At 41.7% G+C, this 13,130-nt stretch overlaps 2 protein-coding genes across 4 annotated transcripts in view; both read left to right on the forward strand.

Annotated features, from left to right (window-relative positions):
* cmss1 (cms1 ribosomal small subunit homolog) overlaps positions 1-10,010 on the forward strand; it is a 29,586-nt gene extending 19,576 nt beyond the window's left edge. For 2 of the 3 annotated variants that reach the window (XM_070837649.1, XM_070837651.1), the window contains exons 2-10: positions 7,452-7,588; positions 8,142-8,213; positions 8,333-8,468; positions 8,567-8,626; positions 8,718-8,820; positions 8,916-8,976; positions 9,087-9,174; positions 9,264-9,352; positions 9,673-10,010. In XM_070837649.1, the coding sequence (XP_070693750.1) occupies positions 7,452-7,588; positions 8,142-8,213; positions 8,333-8,468; positions 8,567-8,626; positions 8,718-8,820; positions 8,916-8,976; positions 9,087-9,174; positions 9,264-9,352; positions 9,673-9,756 (830 nt within the window). In that variant the 3' untranslated portion in view covers positions 9,757-10,010. The remainder of the gene's footprint in view (positions 1-7,451; positions 7,589-8,141; positions 8,214-8,332; positions 8,469-8,566; positions 8,627-8,717; positions 8,821-8,915; positions 8,977-9,086; positions 9,175-9,263; positions 9,353-9,672) is intronic. The other variant, XM_070837650.1, reaches the window with a different exon arrangement.
* Positions 10,011-10,418: 408 nt separating this feature from the next.
* Positions 10,419-13,130, forward strand: tmem30c (transmembrane protein 30C). The gene is made up of 7 exons (XM_070837647.1): positions 10,419-10,751; positions 11,012-11,128; positions 11,426-11,533; positions 11,923-12,013; positions 12,107-12,253; positions 12,335-12,547; positions 12,761-13,130. Exons 1-7 carry the CDS (start codon positions 10,554-10,556, stop codon positions 12,946-12,948), a joined length of 1,062 nt encoding a protein of 353 aa, XP_070693748.1. The 5' UTR covers positions 10,419-10,553; the 3' UTR covers positions 12,949-13,130.

Below are 13,130 nucleotides of genomic sequence, written 5' to 3' on the forward strand. Positions count from 1 at the left end.
GATAAAACTATTTAGTTTTAACATAAAATCTTTCATTCTTGTTAAGGGCTCAAATAAAAGTGTGGTTTTTTGCTTGATATCACTTACTTAATCGTTGAATATTTTTGTCCTGTCATGCACACTAATTAATGTCATCAGAAAATGATTAAGAAACCACAGAGTACTATTATTTATTTACTTTTTCTTATCCTATCATAGGTATGCTTTTTTGCAGCTGCAGTAAAAACAATTTATACATGTGTTTATACACGTTTTCTGACTTAAACATCATTCCCTGTCATTATTTGGTCGTGTGATATTTAATTTGCCTGACAGGAGGTGCCACACATTTGCGTATGGCTCCCATTCCCCATTTATTGCCATTGATAAGTTTTAAGTGCCAGATGTGGCAGAATTCCTGCCGGCTGTGCCGCTCAAAGGGCTGAAAGGCTTTTCAGACTTTCTATTGAGTGTTGGGTTTGGGGTTGATGAAAGAGCACAAACATTTTCTTTCGATATATATTCCTTTGAAAGCTCCGTTTATGATCTGAACCTTTGGCTTCATTTGGAACCAGATATTTTTCTTCTCACAAGATCTGTGAAAAAAAGGGGGCGCACTTCAGCGCCATAAGTTAATAAGTAATGTATTTATTAACTTATTTCCATTTATTTGTCTGTCTGAAAGTGACCTTTGAAGTCTAGGTTATGGTAGTGGTGCATCAAACTTGTTTTGATCTAAATTAAAATAGTGAGGGTGAGCCAACAGTGTGAGATAATGCAGTGCTTTGAGTTTTATATGATTGACATACATTCTAAATATGGCATTTTTCTTGATATTAAGTCCAGTATTCAAGTTTTATTTATAATTGCTAGACAGTTAGAATTAGACTAGCCATCTTAATGTTGTTTTTTTGTCTTCTTTCCAAATTGTTGTCTTTGATCATTTGTTTTGAATGGTTTAATTCCAGTAGGTGGTCTTTCCCACTAAGGTCTATACTATAAATCAAATGGAAACCATAGTTGTGGAAAGCTAAATAATGACCATTTGGCGCTCAGTGATGTAATGAATTATGGTCTACATTGTTTTGTTATGATGTAAGGTTTGTCCTCTAGCTATTTTTAAGAGCACTTGAAATTGAATAATGAAGGTGTGAAATTCTACCATTCACCGTTAATTTTGTGTACACCGGTGTCTGTGCTTCTAGACAGGCGTGCACTTTTCACACAAGCACATTTAATCCCCATCGTCACTCTGATATCAGAGGCCAGATTCCACATGTATTGGATCAGAGTCTAATGTTGGTGGATAACAGAGCAGTGTTACAAATATCATCCACATACTTGTTGTTGGAGGATTTAGAAAAGAGCAACAGAGGAACAGATGCAAAGATAAAGATTAGGTCTGCAGGTAGAAGGTAAGGCAGGGGGACACAGAGCTGTAATGATAATAGGAAGAGTAATGGCAAAAGCCTATTTATATAAGCTAAGGTCTGGCAAACTAAATTAGCTTTGGCCAACAGAGTATCCACATTACATAAGTTGCGATACACTGTCAAGGCAAGGTGAGGAACGGCTTTCCTCATTTGGTTCCTGTGAAAGCTTAAAAGCTTTCTTAGCCTCGTGTCTCTGATTAGCACCTCCTGTGCAACATCATCTGCCAGCCAGGATTGGCTCGACTCAAACACATGAATGTCAGTGACCTTGTCTATGTTAGGGGACTATACCACATGATACAGTGAATGTTGAAGAGAACAGATGGGGAAAATGAAGGCTGTCACTGAAACAAGTCAATGCGGCTTAACCGTTTTCTGTGATTTCCCACCAGTGGTTAGATCATGTGATAAACCAGATGTTTGGTTTAGCTGTAACAGAGAAGAGGACCCAGTGAGACATGACAGTACTCACACACACCCACACACATCCAAGGACATTAGATAGAAATGCACAAATATACAGGGTCTCCTTACTGTGTACTTCATAGTCATGTAAAACAGACAGGGGAATCGCAATGGAAACCAAGGTCTGCACCCACATTAAACTTAATTATGTGAACTTGAGCTCAAATCAAAATCTACATAATGATGAACATGTGTTTCTCATGAAGGTATTTAACTGTTCTAAAATAAAACAAACATAAAACGTGATAAAAACAAGATAAAACAGACTCCATAAAGAAGATAGTTGTAGGGGGTGCATTGGTTTAAAACAGGAAAAGCATTTGAATTACTGATCCAGATTTTATCTGTGTGTGTGTGTGTGTGTGTGTGGGCTGAAAAAATAATTCGAACAGACATGGCGATGTAACAGGGTTTAGGTAAAAGTTGCTATTCGCAGCGTTTCTGTCCTCTCATCTGCTCTCTGTGTTGGAGATCTTTTTTTCAGAATACGTCATGATGATTATTTTACATGTTTATCAATATGAATATTCTACTGTGACTGAAGGTTTTTACAATTCAATAGCTAAGTAAAGATGTGTTACTCAATTCACTTCATTCAATTCATCACATTTCAACATAACATGTAGGCGTGGCCTGCAGGAACGAGCAGCTTTTATGTTGAAAGTATCCAATGTTGTTGCTTTAAAGAAGAAATGCATGAATCACAATCACAATATTTGTCTAAAAAAGTGTTCTCACTGCTAATCTCTCACTGCATTATAGGATGTCCTACTTAAGATATCCAAAATATGGTTTTGAGAATTATAAATGGGTATTCGGTGTTGGCTGTACTTTGCATCCAATACTCCAATACACCTCCTGCTGCTGATACCACATCCCTTCACTAAGCTATGAGCCTTATTGACAAAGAAAAAAGAGCAAGGATGGCCAAACAGCAGCTACCCACACCCCTCATTTGGCAAGCTTGTAAATCAGTGTGAAAGATTTGCCATCAACAAGTCCCTGGATAAGCTTCACAACAACCAACGGGGCAACAATTAATTGAATACAAAGTCAAAATGTTTGGACAGTAGATGGAATGGGCTGAGCTGCAAAGTGTTGGAAGATAAATTCGAACCCAGAGTGGTATTGTATTCTGCCTCTCATTCCACTACAGCCTGCTTGTTGAGTTTGTGCGTGTAGCCCTAAAGTCCCCATTGATTTAAGAATAACACATGCTCAAATTGTGGCTTTAGAGAGGAAGCTAGGGGCCTCCAAAACCAATAACTGCTACATGCACTCACCCACCCGCTCCACTCCCAAGATCAGGCAGCAGTACATGTCTTGAGATGAGTTATTGATTGTTAAACCAGCGCTGAATTGATTTCATGGAAACAGTCATATTGCTTTTATAGAAGCACACAACAGCACAGTATGTTTAGGGGTGGGGGGGCGGCCATGCTTGTACATAATGGGGCGTGTTTGGGTTGCAGTAGGATGAAAGATATAATTGGTTCATATTATCCCAACATACAGGCCAAAACAGTATCTTTAATCAGACTAATTGAATAAACTGGTGGGTAATTGAGATCTTTTATGAGGTCATGGCCGACATGGTTTTAAGCAGGTGTGAAGAAACCATGAGTGAGCTCACATACATTTAAAAGCTAATAACCAAATCTGAGCACTATTTGTCCGGAGCTGCAACAATCAACCATTTCCTGGGACCAGTCGATTGATCCTCATTGTGTCCAGTCAGCGCCACTGACCGTCCATTAAAACCAGTCACCTCTATTGATCATCCATTAAAGACGACCAAACGGCCCCATTCCCCTGCATCCGAGCTGTTGACTTTCATTGATCTCTGGTTATCTGAGCTGTAAGCTCATTGCCCCGTGTGTGTCTGAAAGCATACTCTTCCTCTACCATCTGGAGCCACTGTGGCATGATGGACGATACTGAGGGTAAGGTTGAGGGTGAGGGGATGCTGAAGACATTGACCTTCTCATAGGTCAACATCTTCTCCCTTCAGGAAACATTTTAGACTTTGCTTGGTCTCCTCACTGCTGTTATAACTCTCTGGTATGCATTGAGTTTGGGATTGCCATCTGTGTCACAACCTCCATTTATTCTTGGCTATTATATTCATCTGTTGGTTCTTTTGTTTACCTCCTGGGTGTAAGGACTGTTATTTATATTATTTATTTATTATGTTATTTATATATTCCTGGTTGTCATTTATATTGCAATTTAAATGGAGTCCATTAAATTTGATATTGCCTAAAGTATTGCATTACAAATTACTGAAGAGAGACCGTCTCAGTAAACACAGGAGAATTGGAACATTAAATATCCTTTGGAAATTTGTGTTCATCCCTCCAATAGAGTTCAGAGACTTGTAGAATCTATACCGAGTAGCACTTAAACTGTTCAGGTCCTTACTGAGACATTTTAATTTGTCACCCATTTTTATGTCAGATATGCCGAGCTGTTCTACTCGGCAGAGCTACATTTACCGAGCCCTTTGCATCTCATTTCAAACCCATATTACTGATCAGGTTGGCGCATCATCCTTAGCTCAGTTTGCTTGCCAATGGAGGTGCGCTTTGTGTGTGATCAATTAGTTATATGTGCCGCTTGCCATGAATTTTTTTTTAGGCTTTAATAAGTCATTTGCTAATTACAGACAGATTGCATGTGCAGATTGGATGACTTTACATAAATCAGGCCCCTGGGCAGCCGTAAATTTAGAGTTCCTCTAATAAATGTTGTGTTTCAACAGCTTTTACAAAGATGGAGGAATCTACAGCTCATTACCTCAAATGTCTATAGCTGTAGTGTTCTCTTATGATGCATATAATACAGGAAACTTTACTTACACGAATAACAACAGGACTCTTTATACTAAAATATTAAATATTATATTCTATTAATTATATCTAAATATTTGAGTGGTTGGTGGCATTGTTGGTGTGACCGGTATTGATAGCAAAGTCAGAAACATTTTTAGCTCTGTCCTTGACCAGGATCACATCAGAACCATTTACTGTTAACGACAGCAGTGTCAGGAAGCAGTCTTATACACAGTACCTCTCTCATCTTTTCTGGGCTTATAGGCTTAGTTTTGATTTAATTTTGGCCAGGTTTTGAGATGTAAGAGGAGTCTAAGACTAAAATTGTATCTAAGAATTCATTAGCAGCATTTCTTTCTGGTAACAATGTCCCCATTACTGTTGATAATTCACTGACGTCTCAGTGGACAGTTTATTAGTTGCAGCTACCTAAAACTAACAGTCTGCAATAGAGCATAAATTCATAATAGTCTTCACGACCTTAAACCTGTGTGATTGTTCACAAATGCACACGTGCATTATTGTACATTTGGATAACTGAGTAGAAGCACCCTGTAGTTGATGAATTATCCAGGTAGCCTGTTACCTCCATAACACCAAATCAAATGCATGCTGAACTCGTTGCCTCTAAAGTGTTGCTGAGTGGCGTCAGGCTCATCTTTGTGCCTCTGGTATGATTTGAAATATGCTTTAGGCGTAACATCAGTGTGGCTGCCCCATTGCTCCTAAACCCGCAGGCTTATTGTATTGTAGAGTATTTCACAGATCACTGAGTGCGAAACAGCAACCACAAGCACAGAAATTGTGCCTGTAGATGGTGCAAATCACAGAAAGGTGAACTAATTGCAAGATATAGACAGACAGCTCGGCATTTTACTTTGTAGATTTGAACTAAATAAAGCTAACTAATACAGCTACTTGCTGTAAAATAATTGCTAATTGGTCACAGTTATTCCTCTCACACTCAAAGCTGCATCTATGTTGATCTTTGGGACAGATAGGTCAGCACCGATGCTATTTTAAAGCATCTTCCTCATTAGTGAACACAAGTAACCCAAAGTCAGATCCTACCAGGTAAACACCTGCACCAGCAGGGGAAAAGCACTTACCCTGCTGCACGCCAGGTGGACCTGGGCTGCACATTTGTCATCTATAGGCTTGGACTTTGCTTTAATTATGATCCATTTATCTCCAACACTTTGGCATGAAGTCCACCTCACCTCTGCAATTATCTTCGTCCTTCCTCGTCCTTTGTTCCCCAGTGTTGGCAAATGCGTGTCCTCACTTTTCTTCAAACAGTCCTGCGTGAGAGCGAGAAAGGGATGAGTTCTAGCACAGAGAGCGGGGATTGGTTGCTTTGGCCGATCAATAACGGGGTGGTCTGTCAGCAGAAAGTGCATGCCTGGACAGATGATTGTAACAAATAGGGATGACAGTCTTAAGGGATGAAAGGGGTGTGGGTGTGGAATGATTAACAATAAAAAGCCTTGCCGGAGAGATTCAAACCCTCTATGCTATGTAAGGACAAAGCCTTGATCTACCAGGTGAACCATTGGGGCACCCAAGATCAGTAACTTGATTCAGGCATCTGTGGCTTTTATAGCCTAAACAAACATCATTTTATTTTAATCACATTCTCATGTTGCTTATTACTAACGCTGTTTGCAGGTTGCTGATGTGGGCTACTTTTAAATTTGCCAGTGTCTCAAAATGACAGTTGCTACAAATGTCAGTTTGCATAAAGTCAAACCGGGTTAAGCTCCATACATCGGACCTGACCAGCAGACCAGATACCGACCCAGCCCTTTAAATCACCTTGCTCTCTGTGGGTTGACACACTGAATCTTGCCACACATCTGGCCACACCCGAATCAATAAGGTCACAGCAGTTTCTCCCCATTAGTGGTTAATGATATAATACCTGTTTCAAACCATGCAGGGGCTCGTAAGCAAATATCTGTGAAATCTCATCGTCTGACATCACCACACACAAACTTTGGCTCTTGTAAGTGCTTAAGACAAACTTGATCCTCGTCCATTTAATAAGACATAGAGGCGATGTTGGCCCGCCTGTTTGATACTGAAGCTCCACAGAGCGAACCCTAACCCTCTACGAAGCAAACGCACCAGTATTTGAAAAGAGCACATTCAGGAAGGACACTGCAGTGAAACCCATGGATTTATTGCCGAGGTCCCCCTGGCATCTGTTTTTACAGCTAAAGTATTTTGGACAAGCATGCATATATGCCAGAGGGTCTGAGCATGACCTCATAGCATGAGACGAGAGGTATGCAGGGAGAAGTGGTAGCAACAGAGAGGCTAAATATAACCAGATGCTTCGATTGAGGTTCGCTGCATTGTTGTTAGCTCAGGGAAAGTTTGTGTATTCCAGCTTTTCTGAAGTGACTGAAATGTGCTGCCTGGAGACACACTGACACCTGATGAGCAGCCTGAACAGTCTGAGACATAATGTGCAAATGCCAAATCTCTAGTTCAGGGGTCAAACTATGGAAACATGTTCTAGCTCGGTAAGCTTGTATCCATGAGAAGTGTGTTTATCTCTAAGATGGTGGTTAGGCATGTCTGTGAATAGCAAAGCCTGATTTTGGCTGAAGCGTTCTCAGCTCTGTGTTGCCACATCTTCTCATCTCAACAGTTTCATTATCTTGCACTACTCCCAGTTGCAAGTAAGCCCATAAATCCAGACTCATAATGAAGAAACTGGTCCCTCTTTTTCTCCCAGATGCATCTGAGCCAGAGGAGGAGACACAACAAGAGAGGCAGCCAACAGAAACACCAAAAACAGAGGCTAAACCAGAGAAGAGGAAGGGGATAGCACAGAAAACAGTGAAAGCCAAGAAGAAGAAAAAAAATGAACAGGTATCGTGATGTTGTACCCTTCCTGTGCTAAAGCTGCTCATCACAAGGTTTTTGCAGTATCCACTCTGTTGGAACTGTCATGATGTCATTCTGTTAATTGATTTGTTGATCAGCAGGATATTAATCGGGAACCTGTAGTTTTTTTCCGTTTTATATCATTTATGTCACAGAATATATGTGACATAAGGTCTGATTGGACTAAATAAGACATTTGTTCATTTCACTCTGTGCTCTGGGAAACTGGAATCATTAAATAGACCAATTGAAAAATCGAGACAGTAATAGTCTGATTAATTGATTGTGGAAATGGTCATTAATCGCAGACTGTATATCGTAGATCTTTTGATTTGGTCATAGCATGTTGGACTCAATACACTACATATAACACATGGTTATAAATAAACCTGTTTGAACTTCTTATGTCTGATTTAAGGAACTCATTTACCCCTGAGATTTATTCAGGCTTATTATCCTGAGTTCACTATTTAAAATGCTTTAAAAACACTTGACCTGAATAGTGTGCTCTGCATGTTTTTATTTTTTTGTTTTACAGAAAGAGTGCATCTCTCCTCCGAAGACAGAGACTGAGGGTGAGAAGTCAGCTAAACTCAAAAAAAAGAGGAAGGTGAGTGTGGGGACACCTGCTGTTTGCAAAGAGGGACAGCAGACAGTTGTTCAGTGGCAGTTTGTGAACGTCTAACAGCCTGTGGCTTTTATTGTGTGTGATTGTATTTTGTTTACCAGAAGAAGAAGAAGACGATTACAGATGTCTTGTCGTCTTCGGAGCCAAAGCCGGGCTGTCCGGCAGACCTGCAGAACATGGTGACAAAGTACTTCTCGGACAAGCTCTCTGTGGTCGAGCAGGATGAGCTGAAATTGGGTGAGTCAGGGCAAGCCCCCTTTAACCTTTACGTCCGGTCAGTACCTGCTGGTCTGCTGATTTACCAAAGTCACCTTCTGCACTCCCGCAACTTCCAGACTCCTGCTTCCTGACCAGCAACGACATGACGCACAGCCTCTCCTCATATCTAAAGCAGGGTGAGAGGTGATCTAAACTAAGATCTTCTGTAAGCCGTTACTTTTTAACGCCCAACTTGCTTTTACATCCTCTTTTGCTTGCTATTCCCAGTTTGTCCCAAGTGGTCGAAGATTCAAAAGCAGCATACGGAAAATAGTTCTGTGGTTCTGCTCATCGTCTGCAGCTCTGCTCTGCGAACCATTGAGCTCATCAAGTAAGCGACACACCAGTGATGTCTGATACATTTCTTACATTTCATCATTTTTAATTGTGTTCACATGAGTGCTGTTTGTTCTGTGTTATTCCCAGACAGCTGACAACCTTCAAGGGTGAAGCCAAAGCAATAAAACTTTTTGCGAAACATATCAAGGTAGCAGAGCTGACATGTTCATTGTGATGCATGCAGTTTGAGTTGTACACAGTGTACACAGTGAGTTGTTTTTGAGCTTCAACAGTTCTCTTTGTGTTGTTTTTGTACAGATAGAGGAGCAGGTGAAGCTGCTACAGAAGGGCGTGACTCACATTGGAGTGGGGACGCCCGGCAGGATCAGTGCTCTCATTGAGAGAGGTGAGTATGTGAGGACACGACAGTCCTGAACTTCAAAGCGTTTGGGATCTTTTTATTGTGAGGAAACTCTTCTTTTTTTTTGTTTCCAGAGGGTCTGAACTTGCAGGCGTTGAAATACCTGGTGCTGGACTGGAACTGGAGGGACCAGAAGCTCCGAAGGATGCTGGACATTCCCGAGGTGAGCTACTGCCCCCTGCTGGGCTTAAAAGACAATTAGCTTGTTTTGACTAATCACAATGCATGTTTTTTTTTAGGATATTTAAAGTCCCCTTTCACTCATGAACGTGTTTTCCTTTTGTTCCTTGACTGGGATGTTTGACCATCAATGTAAAAAAGATGTTGTGCAGAGTTTGACACTAGAGGACTGATTTCACATTCATCTGCGCATCATAATTCAAAGCAGAGTATTTTTTCCTGTCTTAAAACCTGTCTGGGGAGAATCTTTTTTTTCTAGTAACTGCACATGTCTGTTAAACATCATGTGCGTGTCTATTTCAGATCAAGCTGGACTTTATGAAGCTGCTGGAGAGCGGTATCCTGAATGGTTGTAAAGAAGACAGAGTCAAAATTGGACTGTTTTAACTGCACGTCGTAAACTTTGCTTTGTGCTGATAATCCACAGGACGCCTCAGTGTTTAGAGCTACATACTGATGTTCCTCCCAACGTGTTGAAGGGGCCTCATCCTGTTTGTTTTCCCTTTGTGTCAGCGTGAAATCTGCGCTGTGCTTGGACTATTTTCAGTGGCCGTGTCAAATGCGCGATGTTGTTTGTTCACTCTTGTAGTCCAACGCCATGTCCCAGTGTGATGATTTGAATAAACGGACTCAGAATGAAACCAGCATCCTCCTGTTTGTTTAGGCTGACCTTGGGAAGTCCCTCCCACTGAGAATGTGAGGTCATGTGTTTACTTGCTCACTAGGAAGTCCCGTGTATCGTAACATCCTTTGATAAAGCATGTTAAAGCAGCATAAAGGGGCTTCAGAACCTGCAGATTACCCCCCACAGCAAATAAGAGTAAAGATATTAAACACTCCAATGTGTCATTCTGGTGTGATAAACAGAAACATGTTTGTCTCGTAGGAAGGAAGCAGCAAAGAAGAACAAAACATAACCACAAAGAATACTGGAAAAAACAGAAAGAGGTAGTTAAGTAAAGGATGGTGGTTAATAAGTAACAGGCCACAACGGTCTTCCCCGCCCTGCAAGGCCTGCTGGGAAAATCTCTTGGCAAGCAGAGTTTTGTGTGTGTGTGTGTGTGTGTGTGTAGAGAGAGATATCGCTGAATAAAGAACAGGAAGAGAAGGCAGAGCAGCGACTTCTCTGTCACACTGTTCGGCTCTGCAGTTCCTCTTCTGTCCCCAAACCGAAGGTCCCTCTCATGGGAAAAACCACGGGCAAGTCCGGGCCGTTGGCTCGGAGGCCAGACAACTCGGCTTTCAAACAGCAGAGGCTACCTGCCTGGTCACCTATGCTAACAGCTAGCACCGTGCTGCCATTCTTCTACTTTATGGCTCTGATATGTATGCTCCTGGGAGTATGGCTGCTTCTCATAGTGCAGAGCACACAGGAAATAAAGGTGAGTGTGCGCCTGTTTCTGAAAATTGCACTTGTGTATTTAGTAGTTTGTATATGTATGTATGTGTGTGTATATATAGATATATATTTGAATTTTTTTTCTAGTAAAATGCACAGTGTGAATGTGTGTGTGAGAGTGACCGAGGTTGCGAGAGATATTGTGTGCAATAAAAAAGGGAGTGACAGGAAAGGTCCAAGGTAAACTCAAAGTTTATGAACAGTTTATTCTACTCTTTAACAAACTCTCTCCTGTCTCCTCAGCTGGACTACACAGAGGCCGGGACATGTAATATATGCTTTGAAAAGCGTAAAAATGTGAGCAATGCAGCACAAACCTGCAGCTGCACTGTGGTGTTTTCTATTGAGAAAGCATTCAAGGTAACAATCTCGAGGTGTGACAACATAGTGTGAAAGGTCTCAACTTGAGGTCCACTTGAAAGCTTTCCAGAGATACAAGTGGGGCACTTGTAGTTGAAGGTTCTAATAAAGCTTGTAAGTGGATCCTGAGCTCAGACCATTTTGTCATTGTATTAACGCCTACATGTCACAGTAAACAATACACTTTCACACTCAATATCCCACATGCAGATTTCAGTATTCAACAAGCAGAATTCAGCCTAGGAAGTGTCTGCTTGCACACTTATGTTGTTGTTCTGTATTCGGCTGCTGATCCAGGGGGATGTCTTTTTCTACTACGGCCTCCGAAACTTCCACCAGAACCTCCGCAGATACATGGACTCCAGAGATGATGCACAGATGGTTGGCAGGAAGAAAAACTTGAAGGTAGCTATACAATATTTTGCATTGATTTATAATAATAAAATTAATGGGACAATACCAGTATTTTATGTAGACATTATTTTATGCTGACATGAAGTACTGCAATAAATGCCCCCCTTTGTCCCCAGATAGCTTGTTTGAAACTGCAGTAGTGCTTTATTCACCTTTGATGCAGTGGTGGATTAAAAATCAGGTCTTTTAGTTAAGTTAAAATAGCAGTACTACAATGTAAAAACACTTTGAAAGTCTTACTAAAGTCAAAGTACGAAGAGCAAAGGAATGTTTTAACATTTTAACAGCAAAGTGTACTTAAAAGAATCTAAAGTAAAAGTAGTGTTGATGCAGCAGAACGGCTCCTCACTGCTCTCCTATAACCTTGCCTTCCTGACCAGAGCCCCAGTTCATACTGCCAGCCATTCACAACAGACCAGAATGGACTCCCCATTGCCCCCTGTGGTGCCGTGGCCAACAGTATCTTCAATGGTAAAGCACCACTCACGGCACACATCACCAATCATCACACTTCAGCCTCCACTTTCCTCTCACTGGCCTCTTCACCCACCTGTGTTCTCCCAGACTCCTTCACTCTGACCTATCACGCCTACGGTAGTCCTCCAGTTGCGGTCCCCCTCCTGCGGACAGGCATCACCTGGTACACGGACAAAAACATCAAGTTCCGCAACCCAAAGACTGACAACTTGACGCTGGCTGAAGTGTTTAAAGGTAAACAGTGTTTCAGTTTTCAGTCAGAACTGCACTGTCTCAAGTGTCATTCACTCGGCCTGATATGTGATTTCTACACAGGCACAGCCAAGCCGTTGTACTGGCAGAGGCCTGTGTATGAGTTTGATGTCCACGACCCGACCAACAACGGCTTCATCAATGACGACCTGATCATATGGATGAGAGAGGCGGCCTTCCCCAACTTCAAGAAGCTCTATGGGGTTTTATACCGAGCCGACGAGCCCTTTACTAACGGCCTCCCAGCAGGACATTACAACATCAAGATATCCTACAGTATCCTCTCACTGCTCTGTTTTCATGTGAACAAGGCTTAAAGTAGGTTGATTGTGTCCCATTGTGCGCGTTTGTTTCCTTTGTCTTATCTGTTGTTGAACAGCTACACACAGGCATATGGACAGGGACTATTTTAAGACCACATACCGGCTATTTTCCGTCGAACTTCTCTCTGTGATCACCTATTTTCAGCCTTGACCTCTGCCTTTCCAGACTTCCCTGTGCAGTACTTCCGAGGCAGAAAGGAAGTGGTGCTGACCACGCTGACCTGGTTTGGAGGTCAGAACCATTTCCTGCCCATTGCCTTCCTAGTTACCAGCAGCCTGATCCTGCTGATCGCCATCATCCTCACGGTGGTCTGGTGGAAGTTTGGGAGGAATGGGAAGAACATGGAGGAGTGAGGGGTAAGATGTGCTCTGGGACGCTGAGGAGTGAAGTTGTGAAAAACCCACAAGCAGCTGAAAAGTACTAATTAACGTGCTGCTTAGGAGCCATTTCTAAGAGACAACAAATCTGAAATGCTAAGAACATTACAAATGAAGGCTGGAAGTTGAATGTATTCAAAAAGGAACATCCAGTTGGT

The sequence above is a fragment of the Pempheris klunzingeri genome, chromosome 10 (genome assembly GCF_042242105.1).
Source record: "Pempheris klunzingeri isolate RE-2024b chromosome 10, fPemKlu1.hap1, whole genome shotgun sequence".
NCBI lineage: Eukaryota > Metazoa > Chordata > Actinopteri > Acropomatiformes > Pempheridae > Pempheris > Pempheris klunzingeri.

Excerpts from the sequence above, each read along its gene's own strand:
- tmem30c (XM_070837647.1), top strand. The coding sequence starts at position 10,554 with ATGGGAAAAACCACGGGCAAGTCCGGGCCGTTGGCTCGGAGGCCAGAC. Across the intron at positions 11,129-11,425 it reads CTATTGAGAAAGCATTCAAG|GGGGATGTCTTTTTCTACTA; the intron begins GTAACAATCTCG and ends CTGCTGATCCAG. Across the intron at positions 12,548-12,760 it reads CAACATCAAGATATCCTACA|ACTTCCCTGTGCAGTACTTC; the intron begins GTATCCTCTCAC and ends CTGCCTTTCCAG.